At 36.7% G+C, this 23,821-nt stretch overlaps 1 protein-coding gene and 1 non-coding gene across 4 annotated transcripts; one reads left to right on the forward strand and one right to left on the reverse strand.

The window, feature by feature from the left end:
* On the reverse strand, positions 1-23,653 carry tnpo1 (transportin 1). Of its 3 annotated transcripts, none has more exons than XM_026211957.1 (24): positions 23,267-23,653; positions 21,501-21,576; positions 20,140-20,289; positions 19,560-19,666; positions 13,482-13,615; positions 12,051-12,132; positions 11,762-11,884; positions 11,294-11,412; positions 11,089-11,149; positions 10,535-10,703; positions 10,280-10,432; positions 9,858-10,083; positions 9,573-9,744; positions 9,116-9,202; positions 8,656-8,763; positions 8,350-8,508; positions 7,751-7,853; positions 7,540-7,638; positions 7,357-7,452; positions 5,078-5,153; positions 3,943-4,042; positions 3,782-3,856; positions 3,552-3,678; positions 1-2,674 (listed from the first exon to the last, which is right to left on the reverse strand). In XM_026211957.1, the coding sequence occupies exons 1-23, from the start codon at positions 23,369-23,371 to the stop codon at positions 3,571-3,573; spliced, it is 2,688 nt and encodes an 895-aa protein (XP_026067742.1). In that variant the 5' UTR covers positions 23,372-23,653; the 3' UTR covers positions 1-2,674; positions 3,552-3,570. The 3 variants fall into 3 exon arrangements, 2 of the variants coding, with proteins under 2 accessions (XP_026067742.1, XP_026067743.1); XM_026211958.1 differs by having other exon boundaries at positions 7,751-7,838; positions 23,267-23,652; XR_003276619.1 differs by lacking the exons at positions 1-2,674; positions 5,078-5,153 and having other exon boundaries at positions 3,596-3,678.
* A 95-nt stretch (positions 23,654-23,748) lies between these two features.
* Positions 23,749-23,821, forward strand: trnak-cuu (transfer RNA lysine (anticodon CUU)). The gene has a single exon. It is a non-coding gene; the product is annotated as a tRNA-Lys (tRNA).

Raw genomic sequence — 23,821 nt, forward strand, 5'->3', positions numbered from 1 at the left:
TCAGTGATTTTTGAAAAGGGTTTATTCTTACCAATGCACAGATCCAAGCAGTGAAACAAACTCACGTCCATAACAATGTCATACAAATATCATTACAAAATTTCTACAGTACAATATATATTCTTTGCATGATCCAAAATATTGGTGGCCCCTAGAAATGATTACTTTCTTTATTTTAATCTTTCTTCAAAATTAGATTATAAAATAAAAGTCGAAAAAAAATCACTATAAATTAAATTGCTCTCATACCAGAAAAGGGAGCTTTTGAGCAAAGTTTGACTTCATCGTTACATTTTCTTAATTTCCACACATAGAACTATACAGCAGTTGGTGCAGTCTGGGGTGGGGACACAATGTTTAGATTATTGACATTTTGTACTTCACAAAAAGAAAACAAGACAAAAAAAGTAAAACCATTAAAAACGTAAAACCATTAGATTCATTACTGTGCAATCTCCAAGTCTCGTGGCCTTATTTATACCCCCACCCACCCCAAAAACTCAAGTTTAACTTCAAGGCATTACAGTATATACTGCATTTATATTTCATAAATAATGAATGTTCACATATATTAGGGCCAGGTTACTTCCATTTTATCCCAACATGAAGTATCCTATTTGAGTGTCTACTATCGGATATCTCCTCGAATAAAAAAAAAAAAAAAAAAAAAAAAAAGTTTTACATTCTTTTACAAGGAGACAGTAACTGAAATATGCCTTTTAGCAAGGATATTCACCAGCAGCCGAATGGATTACAGTGAATTGCTCTATTATTATTATGAAACATGGGAGCCTGAACAGCGGAGAAAGGCATACAAAAAAAAAAAAAAAAAGAAAACGGCAAAGAAAAAAAAAACAGTAAACATGCCTCCTGAGGTCTCTACAACATAAAATATTCAAGTAGAAAATTACAACACATAGCAGCATTCACAAGTGTAAAACGACACACTTAACATTCATAATATCTGCCTACATCTGGTTTCTTTCTTTGTTCTTTACACTTTTTTCAGTCAGAAGAGCATCTGACCTCTTTTATTGGTTACAAATGTAAAACAGCTGGAATGTGACAGACAGACTGAAGAAAATAAAAACACCTTGCAGAAATACACCGGCACGACACAGACTCACAAACACCTGACAGTATCCCGTGGCGTTCAGATTGAAAAAATCTTCTTACAGCCTTAAAGGTCTGACCTCTCAGCTGCTTCGGTTTAAATCCATGAAAGAACCATTTCACCGGCTTCCAGATGAGTATGAAGATCAGTCTCGTCTGTCTGAGATGGCAACTCTGAAGCACAAAGTTTTTAATACCTTAAATCCTCACCCTCTGGGATACATTCAGGCATTTTAAGGCTTGCTACTGTTCACATGAGGGACACAAATACTGCCTCCACGAGCACTGAACTGTCCAGGATTATACACAACACGGGACGTTTTTTACACTTCATGCAGGAGGTAAACGAAACTAAATAAAACAAGTCACAAAAGCAATACGTGGATGGAAAACACGTCACCTATTGTGTATGTGTGGAAAAAATGCATTACTAAAACTAGTCTATTTAAGGGGTGCTAGAAAAACAGATTGCTCATTGGGCCACCAACATGCACAAAATCAAACAACTAAACATCCAGATTAACCCGATCGGTCAAAAAAAAGATATCACAAGCATCTTCAAAATCATGCTCGGAGCAAACGAAGCAAAAAGAAATCACTGATGTCTTAAAAATGAACAAAATGTGTGTTTAGGGTTCACTCGTTTGGATCCATGTCAAGCACGCTGGAAATCAGAAAGTGAGACTGAGGAACATTAAAGCCTCATACAGAGCAATAGTTCAGATGTTTCAGACATATTCACTGTGTTAATTTGGAGTCTTCCCTCTCGCTTTGTGCATGCTAACTTAATTTATCAAGATGAATTAAGAAAACTGAAAAATAAAATGATGCAGTCATTCAGGTTTTTACTCCCTCATCTTCGCAGATGAAAACCCTTCACTATCAATGATATGAGAGGACTTACATTTCTAGAGTAATGCTGTGTTACCTTTTAGACGGAGCCCCTAAAATATGGTACGTTTTTAGCATTTACTGTCTTTAAATGTTTACCGTCTACTGCTGTGCATAGTTGGCACACGGTCTGCACACTTTCATGCAGTCGAGCTATACCCTACATCAACCCATGCATAGGACTTACGCTTTGCGTCCAAGTTGAGATTTACGTCACCCCCACCCCTCTAAATGATACAGTCCAGAAAATAAACTAAACCTGTGTTTTAGAAGCTTTCAGAGCTTGTCTCCAGGCACTTTCCTAATGTCAGGAGTGCTACACTACGGAGTTTACACATATCTTCGCTGTTTTATTATTATTATTTTTTTTTACCCCTGGATGTCCCGTTACATTAATTGCCCAGGTGAATGAACGCTAATGATGTTTTTAGTTTTTTTGCCCTCATGGCTGATTGTTATGACATGATGAAAAAGCTTTCTTCCCTATTTTGGTTTGGCTTGGCGAGGTGTGGTCGACTAGCGCCTCAGCTAACACTTCCCTCCCACCCCGTCTACAGGGGTCCAGTGGGCCGTATGGCTCCCACCCCTGCTAGACCACCCTTCCCCCCAGGTAAAGGGCAAAGTATGCCCTGGGTATTAGAGGTTCCCATCCTCTCCTATAGTGAATAAGCTGCAGAACAAAACAGAAAGAGATCAGATTAGAATAATTTTTTTCATGTACAGTATCAGTAGTGTAAACACCCCTTCAAAAGTTTGGGATCAGTATGATTTTTAATGTTTCTTAAGTTTTTTTTTTTATTTGTTTTATTAAGGCTGTATCTATTTGATCAAAAATACAGAAAAAGTTGCAATTTTATAAAAAATTATAGCAATTTTATATTTTAGTATACCTTCAAATATAATTTATTCCTTTGAAGCACAGCTGAATTTTTAGTATCTCAATCAGTATATAAGAATATTTTCTGAAGGATCATGTGACACTGAAGACTGGAGTAATGGCTGACGAAAATTCAGTTCTACCTCACAGAAATAAATTCTATTTTAAAGTATATTAAAACAGGAAACCGTTATTAGAAACTGTAATAATATTTCACAATATTACAGTTTTTTCTGTATTTTGATCAAATAAATACAGCCTTGATGAATATAACAGACTCCACTTAAAAAAAAAAAAAAAAAAAAATCCTTAGGACTTTTACTGATCCCAAACTTTTTAAACGGCAGTGTAGATATCAGTAACATATCACAATAATGATCACTCATTGTTCATTTATGAATCCAATTTAAACAACAACAAAAAGTGTTACTACTATTATTGTTATAACATTATCCAACTATTAGCCGAGTTTGTTCATGAAACCAAATTACTAATGTAACTTAGTAATTACTGGCCACAAACCTCTGAACGATGTTACGGTGCACACAACACATTTTCTTTTATATATCGTAATACACTTTTAACAACTGTGAATGCTTGCTAAATTTGAGTAGAGGAAATACACACATTTTTAGCAAACATGAATAAACACTTGTTCACGGAAATGTACCTCTTCAATCAGGTAACATCTACACCCCATAGAAGGCTGCAAGTCTTTCTTTGAGTGGAAGAGGAAACTGGTCAGAAAAGTGTCTCCAATTCTCGTCTCCAACCTGGTTCTTAAACCCATGCAAGATCTAACAGGGAACACACACTTGAGTACAAAGCATGCATCCAAAATCATCTCGAAGGCTTTCCCAACTCCCAGACTCGCATCAAATATTTTATACAGTGCTCTACCTTGTAGAACATTTCTCGAAGATCATCTTTTGGGTTCATCCAGGATGCTACGGCATCACAGAAAAATATAAAGTCCTACAAAAACGGCAAAGAGAACAAAGAGGCTCGTTTTCAACTGCGGAAGTACTCAGAGAGACATCAGTGAGAATAACGTGTCGTACCTGCACCACACCACCAGGGTTGACCGTGATCATGGTGCAGATTCCTCTGAACGCAGAGTCTTTTTCTTCATTGTCTCTTATATTGCGAAGAGAGGTGCACCTAGTGAAGGGAAGAGCCAGTTTTCAAATAACAAGCCTGTGCGGTTAGTTTCGCATGTGGATAAACACATAATCAACACAATATCATGACTACCACCTCAGAGCACCTTGAGACTAGCAAACGTTTTGAAATCCCAGAGATTGGTCAATCGAGTGTCTCTTTACAAACAAAACATTATTTTGCTGAAACCGAAAAGTAGTTCAGTTTGTTGCTGACCATCCCATTCTACTCTTGTTAATATTATTGGTTCTTAATCATATGCAATCTGCCTTCTTTAGTAATCTTTAGCTGCTTTTTGTAGTAAATTAACCTACTTGCATCAATTCTTTAGAAGACAAATACAATGTCTATATAGCACCATGTATTCTGTTAAACTAGTGCAAATTTTGGGGCAGGCATTCTGGGATTGAATCATGCTGCTAAAAGACTCCGCATCTAATGGGGAGGAGAAATGCTTTTCAAAGAAGCTTTTCCATTTCTCATCATTTTAGCCATTTAACTAGCGCTTCCGTTTCCTGAAACCAGCAAAGCATTTGATATTACCCCATGCACTCAATTAGTAGTTAGATAGCGACAATAAAAAGACGAAAACAGAAGTGAAAACTGAAATAAATCAATTGAGAATACATGAAGGTGCTACTGAGGCAAATTAAACGACAAGACCTAGAGGGACAGGGTTAGTCACATGGTTGGCAATGATTTAGACTGAATCATACAGAACAGAGAGAAAGGTAGAGCGAAAGAGAGGGATACCTTCTCTCAGATGTCTTGAACAGGCCTTGTCTTTTCCACAAGATAATCCAAATAGTATGCTAGTGGAATTCATGCTTCGTTTACAAAAATTCTGTATGTTTCTATACTGACGTGAGGTGTGAAGAAAAGCAGGAGCCTTTTCGAGGACACTGGGACAAGGTTTGGAGAGAGACTGAGCGAGTGAGAAAAAGAGAGAGAGAGAGAGAGAGAGCCATAGGGAGAAAAGCCAGAAGATAGACAGAGAGAGGAAATGAATGAAATAAAAGATTGAATAATACACACCAGGGTCTTATAAACTGCTGTAGCATGGGTGCCACCTCTTGAGGACAAACGTAACCAAGACGACCAATTGTTATTGCTAAGGTAACGCAATCACGGTTATACAGCACCAAACGCCAACCAAGACATGAGCGAATGAGGGGGGGAGGAGAAAACAAAAAGAAACAAACAAACAAACAAACAAACAAACAGACAACTCAGAAACAGAACTCAACAGAATCTGTGTATGAGAATAAACACAAGATTTCACTAGTGCTCTTCACAGCCCCAGACTACAGGGTCAAATGTAAAATATGACACTAAAAAAAACATAGATCTCGTTTAAGGGAGGAGTCTTAGAAAACACGGCTCCTCTACGGGATACAGAGAAACGTTCGCCAGATTCATGTAGCGTTTGCATGTGACCGTAATATGAGTAGTGCATATTCCTTTCCCCCAAATCCCTGGATTACAGATTGCAGACTACAGAAAACAATCTTGTTTTCTAAGATTTTCTCCCTTAAACTCACAAAAATTTCTTCAGTAGAACAGAAAAGTCTTGTCTTTCTTTCGGTCTCTTTGGTTTTCGTTAAGAAATGCATATTACGCCAAGCGAACTACATGGAGAGGACTAGATTCCACCGGGATCTTAAGAGGCACAGAGGAGGGAGACCTAAGTTTAAGAGACACAAAACTATGCAACATTCTCATTAAAGACAGGCATTTATGAACAGTCCAATGAGACATGCAGAAAGCAGATGATTGGCTCATTAGAGAACGCAGTTCAGTGCAGGATGAGCTGATTCGAAGAGTCTGAAACAGTTAAGCACTGTTCACCATTGTTACATTAATTAGCAATTAAATAGATAATCAAATACTCACAAATTATACTCAACATCATAACACTAATGATGTTAAACCTGCACTATAAAGAAGAAATACACTACTGTTCAAATGTTTGAGGGGTGTAAGATATTGCAAGAAGTCTCTTATGCTTTATTTGATCAAAAATACAGTAATAATGTTCAACATTATTACAATAAGGTTTTCAATTTTAAAATGTAATTTATACCCAAGTTTTTTATTCATTACTCCCAAATCAATATGTCTTATTATCAAAATTCAATGTTGAAAACTTAAGCGGTGCTTAATATTTTTGTAGAAACGTGGTACAGATTTACATTCTTAGGTGTAAAAGATTCTTAGGTGTAAAAAAGTATTTACTGTTACATTTGATCAATTAAATATATTATTTTGCTGAACAAAAGTATTAAATTACTTAATCCTTCCTCAACCCAATCTTTTGAACAGTGGTGTGTTAATTCTCAAACTTATAACTGACTTACAATGGTCAGTATGGATTTGCCTAGGCTACATGCCTTGCTTCTAAATTTTAAAAGGACTTAGTCTTTGCAACATGAATAATCAAATTATCAGCAATCCTGCATCAAACGTTAGCCGTCCTTAACTAAACAACATTCAACATCTATTGGCAGATATGCATTCACATTGAAAAAGAAAAGTAAATAAAACAACAGAAATAAATCGACAAACAGGAACACATCTACAAGTAACCTTGTTTCTGTGGGAGTATGTTATGAGCATTACACTTCAACCTCATTAAAAAAAATAATGAAAATCAATGTCGGCAGCCATTACGGCTCAGGCTAGAGATTTAATTTGAGCAGTCCAATCAGAGTGGAGTGTAACTGGGGAATAATTTGTGAGGTACAGGTGCTATACATTCATCTAAACACCACAAAACAGATTTAGATCTGAGTTCGGAATTTTCTCTGAATTAAATAGGGGGGAAATTGACTATTTAAGGTTCAAATCTTCAAGTAAAAATGTTAAAATCAAAAGACATCAGGTCTTAATATTCCTCTCAAGGTTGGTTTACATTTGGCATTGTTTAGAATATCTCACTGACTGATGCTTGTAACCTCATTACTCGCTAACATGGAACTCACTGTTTTATTAATCCACTTCAGTCAGTACCACGGCTGGACTGTTACAAGGTCTGTTATATTCATATTTAATGACAGGATATGCTGAGGGAATGGACTTTTTATATAGAAAGAAATGAGCATACAATTGCCCCTACTCTTATTATTTACCCAGTTACCCAGAATACTGTGCACAACTATCCAAAATCCTTTACCAAACCTTGTAAGGTCCACTTCCTGGAGTTTGAATGGAGATTAATAAGCACTGCAGAATGGGGATCGGGAGAGTTTGGGAAAAGGATAGGGTGGAAACCTCTTGTGAGGGGTCAGCCTGGTCTAACACCCCTCAGATGGTACCTGTATTCTCCAGCAGTGTCTTGGGTGTGTTGGGTCTGTTTATGATCTCCACAAGCTGCTGTAAAACCATCGGTACATACGGCTGCATCTCAGAACCTGGGCAGAGAGATAAGTAGCATTTAACCTTGAAGGTATGATGAAATGAGAGAAATTACTAACTGAAGATGAGGATGAAACTCCCACCCATTTGAATGGATATTTCTCCAATGGCCCATGTGGCATTGTTGCAGACTGATATCAACTCTGGGTTCAAGTTTGTGCCTAGGATAGGCATGAGGTTAGCTAGAGAGGAGAGATTCGCACAAACAAACAGACAAAAGGTTAAAGTGCCTGATGGACAACAGGGATGGATCGAACTGAGAAAGTGTCAGCGAGTGTGTTTATAAATGCATACCGATGCAAGGTTTGACATGCTGGAAGCAGGCTTTGGTCAGATCTCCCAGCAGAGCAAAAGAACTCTGGCGAACCTCTGGCATTTTATCCTGAGAAAACACAGTCTTCAAAGGATTAGCACTGTCGCATTATATTTCTCACAGCTGCTTGTCCACAAATAAATCGTTTTGGGGCTTTGCATTATTTGCAGCTCTCGCTATTCATCTGCAGCAGGCAAATGCAAATGCGGTTCTGTGCATGTAAAGATTAAATGCTAAATCCAGAGGGACAAATACATTTATACCGAGAAGATGTTGTCTTCTCCACCTCAGTCGTTACCTAGATACAGTGGTAAACAGCTGCCGCTAGTACTAGCTGTGGCATAGGTTGACACAAACAAACAATGATACAGACTCAAAAGCGGTTTCAACACTGATGATAATAATAATAAATGTTTCTTGAGCACTAAATCACCATATTAGAATGATTTCTGTAGGATCACTGAAGAATGAAATAATGACATTACATTAAAATATGAAATCGATTATATTAAAATATAACTTTTGTTATTATATTGAGTTAAATATGTCATGCCTTGGTGCTACAGTGCACTATAGTTACCTGCATGCACTCGTACATAAGAGTGAGAATGTTGCTACGGGCAACTAGCTGTTCAATGTTCCCTCCAAGACCCTCTGCTAACCCGCTGAGCAGATCCAGAGCCACAATCATGAAATCTTTATCAGGAGCTTCATAAAACTCAGGCTGAGTCTGGTGGAGCTGTGATACAGAGAAAGAGATCATGTGATATTCACTATGATGGATAAAACCCTCTTTGTTTTGATCCTAATTCTGGTATTTTGAAGTATTTTCTGACAGAGATGAGGGTGTGTGTGTGTGTGTGTGTGTAATCGTGTGGCTCCTCACCACGGCCTGGGCGAGTGTTTTCTGGACCAGGTTGACACAGCGTTGGTAGACAGGTTCACAGTATGGCAGGAAGCCGCTCTGCAGGGCCGTGGCCACAGATGAGAGACACTAAAAGAGGAATGAACATAGAATGAGGATGAAGATCTTGTTTTAAATCATAATCTTTTACACACACTGACATGCTGGATTCAGAACACTACTAATAATTCCTGTGACTTCTGCTGAATAGTTCTTTTGGATACATTTCTTTTTAATTCTTTGATGAACAGAAAGCATTTATTTAAAATATAATGTTTTGTAAAAATGCGTACAAATGTGTTTACTGTCACTTTCGGCTGATTTAAAATATCCTTGCTGCCTAAAAGTATTAATTTTCTTAAAAAAATTAAATCAAAATAAAAAAATCTTACGGACCTATTTTTTTTTAACGGTACTTAATATGAAAGTATTAGATAACTACCTCCAGTAAGGGAAAAAGGTCTTTATCTTCATCCTTCAACTGGTTCCATTTTTGAATCAATGGAGGCATCAGCATCTCAATATATTCCTGCACACAGAGCACACATGTTTATTAGACATACACAATCAGTTACTAAAAAAAAACAATAACAACAACATGACAGACAAAGAAAAAGGTTGGATTTAGAATTACATTACTCTATTTTTAGCTATTAGTTTAATCAATTACAAATAGGTCATTGTAATTAAAATTGATTACCAAACCAGATTTGTGTGCGTGTAAGAATATTTATCCTAAAGATTTTTTATCTTTAGGATAAATATTGTGAGATTAATATCAGTTAGAACATTCTATGGCAGTTCAGTGTGCGTTTGCATGTAACATACTACCTTTATTGTAATATAAAGATATTTGCCCGAGAAACAAAGTGTTTGTGTGCATTTGACTGTGCAATTACTGGTTTGTTGAGATGGTGGCCCACAGAGTCAGCCAGAGTCCCGATGGCGTCATAGAGGATGAGAAGGTTCTTGTGCTGGTATTTACCGAAAGCAAAAACCAGCGTGTCCAAAATATAAGCAAGGTACGGTACCAGCTCAGTGCAAGCCTCCTCTTCCAGGGTAGCAAAGGCACTGTGGGATGAAAAGTGAGTCAGAGACTTAAAGAGGCAAATGCCTAAAGCTAAAAAGAAACCTCAGATAACACAATGTTCTTTAAACTAGATGACATGCATACACATAAATACCTGCAAGCGGCCTCTTGGACACGCTTGTTGCTGTCAAGTATCCGTTTGAGCAGTTCTGTCATGAGCGGTTTGAGGTAGATGTCAGGGGGCTGGCTAACAACCCAGTGTGCATAGCGGCTTAGAGTCCAGCAAGTGATGGATCGAACCAGTGCCTTCTTATCAGACAGACACTGCACTAAATGAGGAATCAACTCCGGCAAGTAGGGGATCATCCCCTGCATACAGCCTAAAGCAAAGAAAGAAAATACTTTTCATAAAATAAATAAATAAATGTATAAATTAAATAAAAACCACCTTATTTATTAAATAGTAAAAAAACTTTTGAACATTAGTGTTAGGTATATCCAAGTTTCCCACTTTGAATCCTAATATTTATGCAGTGAATGTATTCTAAAATGCATTCATGGGAAATGTTGGAATACCTTCAGCAATGGCTCCCAGTACAAGTATGCCAGACTCTTTAACAAGCCACTCTGGATGGAACAGTAGTTCTTTCAGTAAAGGAAGGATATGCAAAAGCAAATCATCTCTGAAAACATTCGCCAGGACATCTAGTGCAGCTGCAGAACATTTCCCTACACACACCAGAAAAAAATAATGAAGACAACAGCAAATGTCTCACTGTACGTCCGTTTTAAAGAAGTCAAGGACTTGTCATTTTCAACAACGTTTCTTACTCAAGTTCCAATCTGAGATGGTTTCATCATCATCCAAATCATCTTCATCATCATCTTCCTCAATGGAGTCTCCACCCTCGTGTTGTTGGGCCACAGTGCGTGAGCGATGGAACCTGGGACGAATGTCCTGCTCATTGTCCGGGATTGCTTCATCCTCCTCAACATCACCCTGGAGATCATTAACATAGTAAGATTATCTTTTTATTTGGCATAAACCTATAATTATCTTATTCTCCATCACATGCTTTCAAAATAAATCTCAAATACTAATGTATTCTTGAAATAATGCTTTCTGTACTTAATGATTCTCTAAAAGACAGGCTGAGATATGGAAAATAAAAAGCTATTAATTTGCATATGACAAATGTAAACAAATTGACAATATGGGTTTTGTAAATGCGGTTGAGCACTCTAACCAAATCACATGTTTGCTGCGAGTATGAACTCAAATCACAGTTGTTATTTAATATGTTTTACTTCTTTATCTTTTATGTTTAGGGTGACCTATGAAAACACATCAAAAAGAAGCTTTAGAACCCGATAGAGAAACTGACCTTCAACAGGATTATGTCAATCTCAGAGTACTTCATTCCATTCACAAGAACGGGTATCAATCTGTGACAAAATAACAAACAAACTCATGACTGATCCTGATCCAGCTTTGTCCTGTGCTGAAATGCATTATAATTAAATGCATCTACAACAGTTGATCGTTTTTTATTCTAATCAAAAGGACACTGTGTGTTTGCACATGCTCACTTAGGCAGGTGTCCACACAGAACCTCCTTACACACAGGCTGCTCGGCAAGCGTGAGCCAAAATTCACAGGCCTCCAGAGCGACATTTTCATCCTGATCTTGAGTCCTCTGCAACATGTACTGAAAAACAGAAAAGGGGTTGCGAGCATAAAAACATCAAGCCTTATTCATGAAACATGAAAAATTAATACCTTGAGTGTAACATAATACTTTTATGTGTAGAAATTAACTTTGCTTGTGTTTTATGAAGGCTCACTAAGAGTACTTTTACCAAACTAGCATAAAAAAATAAAAAATAAAAAATAAAAAGTCCACAAGAGGCTGCTGTTGCTTCACTTTGCCTCTCTGGTATCTGACCACATTTAGCAAAAAACATTTACTAAGTTAGAGATGACAAGAAAAGTAGGTTCCTTCTTTCAGAAATCATGTCATAGAGTTACATTAGGGGTTGCAGATGGTGTGATCTAACCTCAATGATGTTGTGCATGTGAGGAAGGAGACGGTCTAATCTGACTTCCAAGAGCATGACTAAAGCTCTGCACACATTCTTCCTCACTTCAGGCTCCTCATCACCTGCCAGTGCAAACAGGTTCTGCGGCACAAAGACATTTACATACATTTAAAAACATTTTCATTTCTCGAACTTAACGGTGACACAACTTCCTCAAAACCAACATCACAATTCTGGGGTTTTCAGATTTATTTTTATTTTTTGGGTGAACATATACTATTAAGGTGGCCGGTTTTATAGACGGTACCTCAATGAAAGGATCTATGTGCAACATCAGGGCCTGTGTTCTGCTGATGATGAACTGGTTCACACAGGCAATGGCATGAGACCTACAACAGACAACAAGCACCATACATATATCAAACAACTGCTCAGCGAGTAGTAATCTACCCAGTACTGGGTGGTCACTATATACTGGTATTGACGATAACCGTAATATTTAAAAATAAAATATGGACAATGTTAATACTACACATACGATTATATTGTAAACAGTGCAGCACTAAAAACTGTATGGACCACAGAAGCGGGTGGTTTTGCATCGCCATTCATCCTAAAACGGAAAAAGTCGTCAATAACACAGTGTGTAGCTACTACTGCCACACAAAATCATGTTGGAGGAGATAGTCTGCAGGAAGCCCTGATCAATAGTGAGTTCATTTTGTGCAGTTATGGTAAAAAAAAACTCTCTCTGTCTCCCTCCACTTGGTTTTTTTAGTGTGATTCATTGGCAAAAAAAGATAAAACACATGCAAAAGGAAAACAAATTGAAAATCTGATATTAGGGGTGGGCCAGATTCCTGTAGACACAACTGGCTGGCAGGAATTTGTCAAGTGGTAGAGATTTTGGACTTTCTTCTCAATAGTGGTTATACGCTCACTTGTCGTTAATGGCTAAATGCTCATGAAAAAGTATCATTTGCACGTATTTTTAAGCAGTGCAGTTTAAAAACAAGTGTTTTTAATCTGCTGAGATGCAATCAGCAGTGAAAGAGAACTAATTTCGCTATATGCGTGATCTGTCTGAGTGCTGTCAGAGAGGCGGTGCTCATAAAATGTGAAGTTATTGAGTTATTTTTGTCACTTTACAGGCCTCAAGCAGTTAAACACACACACACTTGTGTGTAAAAATGGCAAAAATAAAGAAATATTGCAAGTATCCTCATAAGCACAGTAAATAAGGTCATAAGTTAAAGCAAAAAACTGAGAAAGAAAACACGTTTAACAGTAATATTGGATCCTATTAAAGTGACAGCAGTTTAATATTCCTGCTGACTTAAAAAAAAAAAAAAAAAAAAAAAGTCACTGCTCTTGACTAAATCACTTATGTAACTTTTTGTCCTATGCTTATAATTTGCTTCTTATTCTTATTTAATCTTTTTACTTGTCTTATTCTTCTTATTGTCACTCAGTATTCTTTTTTGTGATACTGACACATGAAATATGAAATTTCAATGTTATCAAAAATGTTGATATCAAAAGACCTTATCAAAAATAACTATATCATGATATATCATTAACGTGAAATAAAATTACTCTTATTGAGGGGAAGTCGTGGCCTAGTGGTTAGAGAGTTTGACTCCTAACCCTAAGATTGTCTAAATCAATTAGTTACAAGTAACTTTTCCCCACGGTTTCAAACATTTGGGCTCCATTAAGGAACGCAGGTTTATCTTACCTGATCTTGGGGCTACTGTGCTTGAAGAACTGCAGAAACTTGGGGATCATCACGTTGAGTGGTCGGTCCAGCATGTCACTGTCTAGGATCTCAGCAGAGTCCTCACAGATCTTCTGCAGAGCTCCAAAAGCCCCCTAAAAAGACAAACACATCAGGAATGTAACACATACAAAATATACATATTTACCCTTCTCAATGAACAACACACATTTTTAATCTAGAATACTTCCATTACAATCAATCAAACTGACCTAACCAGTCGTAACTGTCACACAGTGACACTCAAACCTTCAGTCCATTTCTATTTTTGGCTTGACGTGCAGCCAGAGCTGCTGAAAAAATAAAGTAGAATACTCTTGGAGTTGCCGCAAGCTAACAGCTGGCTCATGTACTGTGTACATTGCAGGTGACATACAGATTTAATGCAAAGCAGACCGACAAAAACAGCTGTAGGAAATTTAAGGGAAGCCGTAAAGCAGAACATGGGAAATACTGTAACCTTTAATACACAGGAAATAAATGCCCATGGTAATAACTGAAATTGTCACAGGAGTAATGTGGGTTTCATAAGTCAGTAATTTGTTCAGTACGCAATACAGGTCTGGCTATGAGGTTCATAGCCTCATTACATAAAACACATATAAAGACAATAATAGTTCATATGAAAACTACTAGTACTATTAATACTACTTTTAACTATGTACAGTATATAGTTAATATATACAGTGTAAAGTAAAAAGTACCAGTTAGAAAATGTATAATAATAATAATAATAATAATAATAATAATTTAAATATGAGGCGTTTTAGACTGATCTGGATCAGCCTTCTCTTTTAGGTTGAATAAATCCTTTTGTGGAAGACTTTGAGCTATGTAACTGCAGATCTTATACTTGCACAAATAGCTACATAAGACACAATACTTGAAACCTAGAATTGCTAGTGCTAACCCAGTAAACGTAATGAAAATATAGAATTCACGGCCACAAAATATCACCAAAAGAATCTGATGGAGAACAATGCCAAAGCCAGCCCCTGCAGCCAAGGGACCCACCCAACACATCAAGCTTCCTCCTGATCTCACAGACATTCCACCTGTAAGGAATCTAATCAGGTCACGAGCACAAACGGCGCCGTGGCAACAAGCTGTCTGGCTCGGCTGTTGCTATGGCAACTGTCTCCACTGTCAGCTTGCACTTGGTTGGAAATGGCACATTTCGAGCTAGAGAGCTTAGAGAAAATAACAGAGGAAGCCTCCAGTCAAAACACCACACACTATAACAACGGCTAAACTATCTATCTATCTATATTATACACACGTACATTATAGATATATAAGGATTTCATTAAATATTGAAAATTAATTTCCTGATTATAATTTCATTTAAAAACTACCATTTAGCAAAAAAAATATTTGACAACAAACAATGGCCTTTGGTTAGACCAGCAGTACAACAAACACATTAGTAATTACCATCACTTTAACATGCATTTCCGCACCAGTGTGCTCATATATCAGCCAGTGTGGGCTGTGGCCACTTTAAGCCAATAAACTAGGATTCAAAGTTCAGAACCATCTTAAACATAAACAAGATAACATACGTCATCCCTGCATATTAAACTTATTACAGGGAGGAAAACCACTCTACGGCCAAGCTAAAAGAGACATCCTTGACATTCTGGAAATGTCTCTAAACTTGTTCAGTCTTCATATAGCAATATGATGACCCACATACCACAACCAAACCAGAGGATCACAGCGGTAGATGGATGCTTTTCCCTTTACACACACACACACAGAGCTAGGTTGTCTGCTGCTTATATTACCACTTATGTGTCTTCAGAATTAAACTCATGACCTTGTTCATAGGTCATGTACTCCATGTACTCAAATCAGTTCAATCTTGCTAATGCTCCTTGTTAAAGTATTTTCTATGTAAGTAATAGGCATACAACCACATCTACTTGAACTTGAAAAGACAAAGACTGAAATATCCTAAAGTGTTTATCTAAACTGTCAATAATGTATTTTATATAGGCAATACAATTTTAAATGTGGGATTATATATTTTTCTTTAGATTAAAATAAAGTAATTTTCTGACATATACAATTAATGTACATTCTAGGGTAAGTTAACTACTAAGGCAGAATTTCATTCCTATTGTGATCATATTAGGACTTAAACATTTCTCCTAATCATCTATCTATGAGTGGTCCATCTCCTTCCCCTTGTAATGATTCTGGCCTGGCGCTCTGCATGCTATAAGAGTTGAGCTAGAGGACTGACTCTGACTGATTTTCTTACTCAGCATCCCATTTAAACACAGTGTGGGTGTGTGAGAGTTTCCTCATAAGTAACTTTGATGTAACTGCATTTTTCAGGTACATACACCCTACTAATTATAGACGCATATTCTACGTAGTCAGACCACATGCTGTCTGAGGATTTGCCAATCACTACACGCAAGAGGGTGTGACATTCCACACACACCCCAAGAAATGTAATATGCATATAATTTGACACATAAAAAACAAGAAAAATTATTTGTAATACAGTAATACACCAAAACTATATTTACTCATTTTAAAATACTGTAAAAACACAAATACAGTGTGTGTTTTTTTTTTTTTTACAAATTAAATTAGAGATTTTTTGGAAACCATTTTTTATGATTCCCTGATGAACAGAATGTTTGAATTAAAGTTAAAAATTAAATAAAATAAAATAATAATTAAAAAAACAGTAGTGTATAGTAAAAAAAAATTATACATACACTATGGGACTCGGACGTAAAACTATTCTGAAGGGTTTTCTCATTTGAATAATTTTTACATAAATTATATGATCAAATTACAATCTGAATTGACAGAATTTAAAACAAATTCATTGTATATTGGTATTTGGAAATCCTACTTTATGGGGAAATTACAGTTTACAGTAAACGGCAATAATTTACTTACATTTTATTAGCACACCTATCTATTCCTCTTTTTATGTCATAATATTTCAGAATCATAAAGCTTAATTTGTAGGCTTAAACTGGTCACATTCACTGAAGACCCTTCTGAAGAGCGCTGTGCATAGAAGGACGCAACAGTCTGAAAGCGTGCACCATCTCTAGACATGTCTATGAACAGTTGTGATCACATCTGATCTCCACAGTAGAAAATAACTGACCTCAATCTGTGTTAACAAGCCTGCTCAAGAGTCTCACAGTCACAGAGGGCAGAGCATTGTACTGCACACGCTCGGAGTTCACAGTTTATTTGTTCTAGTGTGGGTGTATGAGACAGAATGTACTCAACTACTAAATAAAAGGCACATCTCAAGATGATGTGTGTTAGTGTGTTAACCAGGGTTCACTGCCCTGTATGTCTCTTAAGCCAAACAAATACACTGCCTGGGAAGTTGTAGAATTTAAAGAAACACTAAGTTTACAAATCAGCTCCGTATTTTACCAGCCAAACCTCCAAAATGCAAACCTAACTTGCAACATCAAAGTAGAGATAAGTTTGTGTGTGCACACATATATGTATTGATCTAACGCCAAGACTTCACCTTCTTAGCCTTGTTTCCAGATGCTCGGACTCAAGGAGTTTTACATGCTTGCATCAGCAAAACAGATTTATCCAAATGGATGCTACAGTTACTGTGTAGATAATGACCGTGGAGTGTGAAACTTATGTACATAAATAAAATACTAATAATAATATTAAAGGGTTAGTTCACACAAAAATTCTATCATTAATTACTCAACCTCACGTCGTTCCAAACTCGTAAGGACTTTGTTGTAGTATTCTCACTAATGGCGGAAGATAATTGTAATAATTGTTGAATAAAGCAGTGATTTTTGTTTTCTTTACACACAAAAAGTATTCTCGTATCTTCATAAAATTACGGTTGAACAACATGGACTATTTGCGATGTCTTTACTGCGTTTCTGGGCCTGGGAACATTTCAGTTACATTGTTGTCTATGGAGGGCCAAAAATATCTTAATTTATGTTCTGAAAAAGAACAAAGGAAATACAGATTTGGAACGACATGAGGGTGAGTAATTATTGACAGAATTTTCATTTTGGGGTGAAAACTATCCCTTTAAGAATGATAATGTTTTATAGCACACAAATCTTTTAAACTCATTGGCGTTTAACGTGGTTTGTTTGTTTATTTAGTTTTTCATGCCATGTTAGCATCATGGCTATTTACATGAGAAAAAGGTTCAGTATCATCCATAAAATCTACATTATATAAACCATTTCAACTAAACATAAGATTACAAATCTAAAATACATTCAGGTACTTTTTTAAATATTCCATGCAAGCAGGTTTCTCTTAACGTGGTTAGTGTTTCCTTCATTTTTTAAGCTTTAAGACAAACCATTCATTTTCAGAGTACACACATAATGGTTCAAAGATAGACACTTTTAATATGCTAACACTGGACAGCCTTGAGTGACTACAAAGCAGTCTGGAATTAAATGGCTATTTTAAGGACTTGTTGCCTTTTCCCACATTACTAGATTGAATACTGCATATATTGTTATTCCAAATTAATGAAACTGATTGATCCAGTTCAACCCTCTACACTGCGAGGAAATCACTCACATATGCGACTAAATCTTCATTCTGGCGACTAAATGATGTCTAATATTAGCCAATGGCTAACAAATTCTCAGATTTTACCCGCCAGTGTGTGAGTTGGAGGCTAAGTATAAGTTTAGCACAGATATATTTTTACTCGCGAACACTCTCTGACTGAGCGCTTCAGAGTTTCACTCTCCGTCAAGCGATCTGTGATATTTCTCATTGGCTGACACTCAACTATTATCGTCCCTGTTGGGATTTCAGCAAAGAATTTCGAGTGAATGCACAAAACCTGATTAATATTCATGAATCCGGCAGCTCATTAATCCTCAGTAATCCTTAGTGTGTTTTATAGTTCTTATTATCAGAATTCAGTATTTTTTTTACAGAAACACCGAATGACAGAAAAAACCACCACCACCTCTCCATTTAAAATGTTCAGTTAAAATGACTAATATGCATTCAAATATGTTTATCAAGTTTAATTCTAATTACTTTAGTTCTATTATTAAATAATACTTGATTATTATAAAGCTTGACTGACTGATGTCAAAAGCGTCCTTTCAGATATTTAAAAAACTGCTGCATTTTACAAATATTTATATATTAAACTAGTTTATATAGTTTACTATTGCCAAGGTGTCCGTAGAGGGTTGCTTGTTAGAATTATACATATTATTACCTAATTATGAAAGGACAAATCTGTGAGTTTTAACTTGTATTTACATGCTCACAGAACTTATTTACATTTTAGCAAATTCAATTACAGTTATTCTGATTAATAGAAAGTAAAAAAGCATATTTTTGAAATAGAAATCTTGGTAATTTCACTAAATGTTTTTACTGTTATTTTGATTATGTAATTTCACCTTGCAGAATAAAAAAAAATTATAATTTTCAGTCAATTTTATTGATCACAAACATTTTTTTATTTTTATTATTGCAGTAACGGCATTAGCAGTGACTATATTCCACTGTTGTGAAAACAACTAAAAGTTTTATGAAAATAAAGTCCAATTTTGATCCAAGATTTGTAATTGCTTTACAAATATTTTGCGATGATTAAACAATCATCCAAATTAAGATATTACATGAAACAATCTCCAGCTAAACATTAAACCAAACATCCAGATAAATAACAATCCAATTAAATCAACTATGAATACTAAAAGAAACCCAGTGTGACCGTTTGACGAGCACACTTCGAAGATGTTAATTCTCATTACATCATGCCATGCAGAGAAACCTCCCTGTGGAGGTATGTTGCAACACACATATCACCAAACCTCAGTTGTACTGCCGAGGGCTCAGATGATGAAGCTTTGAACTAGGCCAACACTACAGTTTTAGACAATGAGTCAGCAACATGCATCATCTCACAGCTCCACTTAGAGGGACAAAGAGCGTGAAACATGAGATAATGTGAGACTGAAGAGAAGAAACACGAGAGAGGAGAGAAAGGACATCAGAAAGTGTGTGTGTGTGTCTTACTTCACAAGTATTATAGTCCTCTGAGTCCAGCAGTAAACAAAGTTTAGGTAGAAGCTCCGGCCAGTTTTGTAACTCCCCTTTAGAGGCTATAGTTGTGATCAGAATACCTGAGGAACACAAACATATGGACAATAATGCACTATTCAGACAAGCCTATACTACAGTTCACATAACCAACAGCGGTTATGCAAATCTGATATCATATTCTATCAAAACATCATAATATGTGGACAATGTGTATTAATCAATGAGTGGGGAAACATTAATTCAAATAAATGAATACAAATTTCAAACCAAATAAGCAAAAAGAGGAGAAGCGATAATATGCTGTGTTCTGTGAGATGCGTAGTAACCTCAGAAACAGAGCACTGCATTCCTCATTACAGTCTAATCACAATCACAAAAGGCTCATTTAAAAAAAACACACTGTATTCTCGAACATAGAGTCAATAAATGATCTTACATCGAAAGCAACAACACAAAGCCAGACACAGACCCTAAAGGCATAATATTGTTTGTCATGATGGCAAAAGCTGTGGCTCTGAGCCAGACAGGAAATGCTTTTTCAGTCCATACTCACCCACTGTGGCTCTAATGAGCGGTGAGGAGTCTCCGATGTTTTGCAGGCACTCATTTTTGATGAAGTCAGACACACCGTTTGGGAAGTTCTGGTAATGGGCCTTAACGTTGTTTTTCAAAATGAGACCACTGAGAGACCGAGTGGGCTCATCTATGAGAAAGGAAGGATGAAAAGCTTGGGTAGAAAACATAGCCCCGGGCACAAGACACAGCATTAAAGGAAAGAAAGAAAGAATCAAACTACCACAGGGATAACCAGAAATAGCTATACCTCAAATGCTACAAGAATGCAAATACAATTAGACTACAAATGTGAAAGTATTTAAAATGCCACACTTATACAGAAATATGACAAAGTAATACAACCTTAAATATGATGAAATTATGTAACATGATAACAATCTTGTCGATTCAAAAAATAGCTTTTAAATAAGATACTAATCTAAAAATTACAAATAAATAAATCTACAGCCCAACACAGGGCGAGAAAATCTTAACTTTTGAGCCTTACACAGGTTAGTGGATGCTTAATAAAGAAACATCTGTTTTTATGATATAATTATATAATATAATGCAATATTTGACACCAATAAAATGTTGCTTTAAGAAATAAACTAAACAAACACAGCTCACAGATAAAACTGAAATTCTTACTGAGAGATTTTTATTATTATATTATATACAGTATTATACATCAGTTAGACAAATTTGACACTTATAGAAATATGTAGTTTGAAAAAAAAAATCAAGTCAAAAATTATTCACTTAAAATAAATAAATCTACAGTACACACTGGGAAATCATTTTTTTTTGTCGAGCTCTGAACTCATTTGGTGGATGCTTCATAAAGAAACGTCCGTTTTTAAATGGACCGCAGGCTTATTCAGGGAAGAGGAGAGAGAAACACTGGTAGATGAACTAGTGTTGTTTTTAAACATGTTCTGTGACCTGGGGCTTGTCCGAGGACACAGATTCAAAAGGTCAGAGCAGCTAAGCTCCCAGTGCACTTGACAGATTACCACTGACCTGAAGTCACAGCAGCTACACAGCCACTGGCTTCAGAAAACATGCTCCCCTCATATCTGAGCCATTTCTTCTAGTAATTGGAATATACGATTTTCTCTTAATATACCACACAAAACTGTCATGGGAAACCCCATAAACTGCAATGAACCACAATGCAGACCGACCACTGGCAACTACATACAAATTAAAGGGGGGTTATATTCACTAATTAAAGCGACCCCAGAAATCCCTAAAGGATAAATCACATAACCATAATAATTCTAAATATGCCACATCTCAAATTAAAATTATCAATCAAGTATAATACTATCAATTAATGCAACATGCACATCTTACCTTCGGTCTTTAGCTTTGTGAGCACAAATATCAGGTAGTTGTTGAAGTCCGGGTATTGATTGAGCTGCTCAAGTTTCTGTGGGGCACATTAAGAAAAGGCATACAGACCACAGAGACAGAGGATAATGCAAACAGCAGGGGAAATGTGCATCTGCGCAAGTACTTAATGGACAAACCGCTTGACGTTTACAGTAGATGGATGATTATATCATATCACCATTCAGGTATCATTCGCCAATCGTATACAAATGATGTGTGAATATAATTTAACATCCATGAAGGTAAATATGGAAACGGTTTTATAGGATGGTAAATAAACTTAACTTGGGACATAAGGGAATTCACTACACTATTAACTAAAAACTACACAAACATCAATATTGCAGACTAAATCTGTAACAAAATGAAAAATAATTCAATAAATCTGCTTTTGAAAGAACGGTGTAGAAAGCACACAGAAGAACTAACTCCGGGAAATAAAGAAATAAAGTCTTACGAAAAAAAGCAAATATAAAGGACATGTACAAAAAACTATTTAATAACAAGCAGTCTCATTTTTATTTTTTTTATTTTACATTTTCTTAAAAGAGTGAAATTATTTGATTGTTGGAGATGTTACTTTCAGTAGCCACTGGCACATTCCTAACCCACAAATCTCTAAAAAAGAAAGAAAATCCTCCTGGTTTGGAACCAGCTAATCTTTAGGCAAATAATTCACTGGTAATTCAACAAACTATATGAAATTTGACTATTTATATACCTTATTTGTGGTGAGATTCATTTCACCTGAAATTTAGACAAAGTATTTTTAACCATTTTATGTTTTTGGTATAAACGTGTAGCATTTTCTCATCTGCTCCTTTCACAGGCAGTTGTATATGATGGACAAAAAAAAAAAAAAAATGCATAATTTGCTAGATGAAGGGGGCGTCATACCCACTGACACATCTTGCTCTCCCTGTTGTGGAATAAAGACTGAAACATCGCGAATGTCAGATGTCTTTGTCTGAGCTGCATCTGATTATGTGTCAGAAACACCATGATAACAATCCTCGCACCTCTGCAGCTGGAGGTCCGTCTAATCACAATCTGCGTCTCATAACAAACTGAGCAGCCGACATAGATTCAACATTTTCATTTCATTCAAACGCGCATGCACTGCTGTTTAGTCTAGATTTTGAATACAATCATAACGTTCATTAGATCAGATGAATGTTTATAAATAATCTCAGAGACTGTGTGTGCTGTAGGCAGTTGACACACAACAGCTGGACACGCCATCTGATCTAAAGCTTAAAGATACAGCTCATCCAAAAAAATCAATTCTGTCATCATTTTCTCACCCTCATTTCGTTCCAAACCGGTATGACATTCTTTCTTTTGCAGATAATTTGAAGAATAATTAACCAAACGGTATTGACTCCAGTTGACATCCATTGTACGGACACTAAGGTGTTTCTCAAGATATCATAATGTATTTCCTAACGAAGACATACAGGTTTGGAATAACGTGAGGGTGAGTAAATAATAACAAATGTTCGGTTTTGGGTGAACTAACGTTATCCCTATAAGTCAAACACTCACCGAATGACAGACAGCGATAGCTACTGACACCACCCTAATCTACAGATCAAATATATCCTCTAATTGACCCAGTGCGTTTCAGATCTTAAGTACATAGTAACGTTTGAGCTAATCACAGGCCAACTCCTGCTCAAACTCCGCCATCCCCCTTGTTCACTGCCCTTCAGCGAGGTAAAGGATACTTGTTGGACGGATCGTTGCGTGGATGTGTCGGGGGACTGTGATTCCTTGAGCAGCTGTAAGATCTGCTGAAGTCCCTGCTCGTCGGGTTTCCACTGGCACTCCATCTTGTGTGCTTGGAGTCTCGCTCTCTCTCTCTGTAGGCGCGCAGATCTACACCCTTTCACATCAAATAACGGCCTCCACCTTGACCTTCAGCTTTAAGAAAGGCTGTTATCGAGCGAAAGATGTGGAAGACGCCTCTGCGAGAGTTTACTGTTGATAGACCCTTGTGAAAATGAGTGTGATCCGCGGCGTTGTGTTGCTGGTGACGCTAGGCTAGCGTACATACATGGACTTGGTCTGGTCCGGATCACCACACATCGACAGTGATAAGCCTCTGTGCTGCACTGCCCGCCGGTCCTAGCGCCTGTCTAATCGCTGGCTGGATGGAGGGACTTGGCGGGTAAACTCTATATTTGACCCCAAATATCGCTGGTTCAAGGCCCGGCTAGCTCAGTCGGTAGAGCATGAGACTCTTAATCTCAGGGTCGTGGGTTCGAGCCCCACGTTGGGCG

The sequence above is a fragment of the Carassius auratus genome, chromosome 30, assembly GCF_003368295.1.
Source record: "Carassius auratus strain Wakin chromosome 30, ASM336829v1, whole genome shotgun sequence".
Classification (NCBI taxonomy): domain Eukaryota; kingdom Metazoa; phylum Chordata; class Actinopteri; order Cypriniformes; family Cyprinidae; genus Carassius; species Carassius auratus.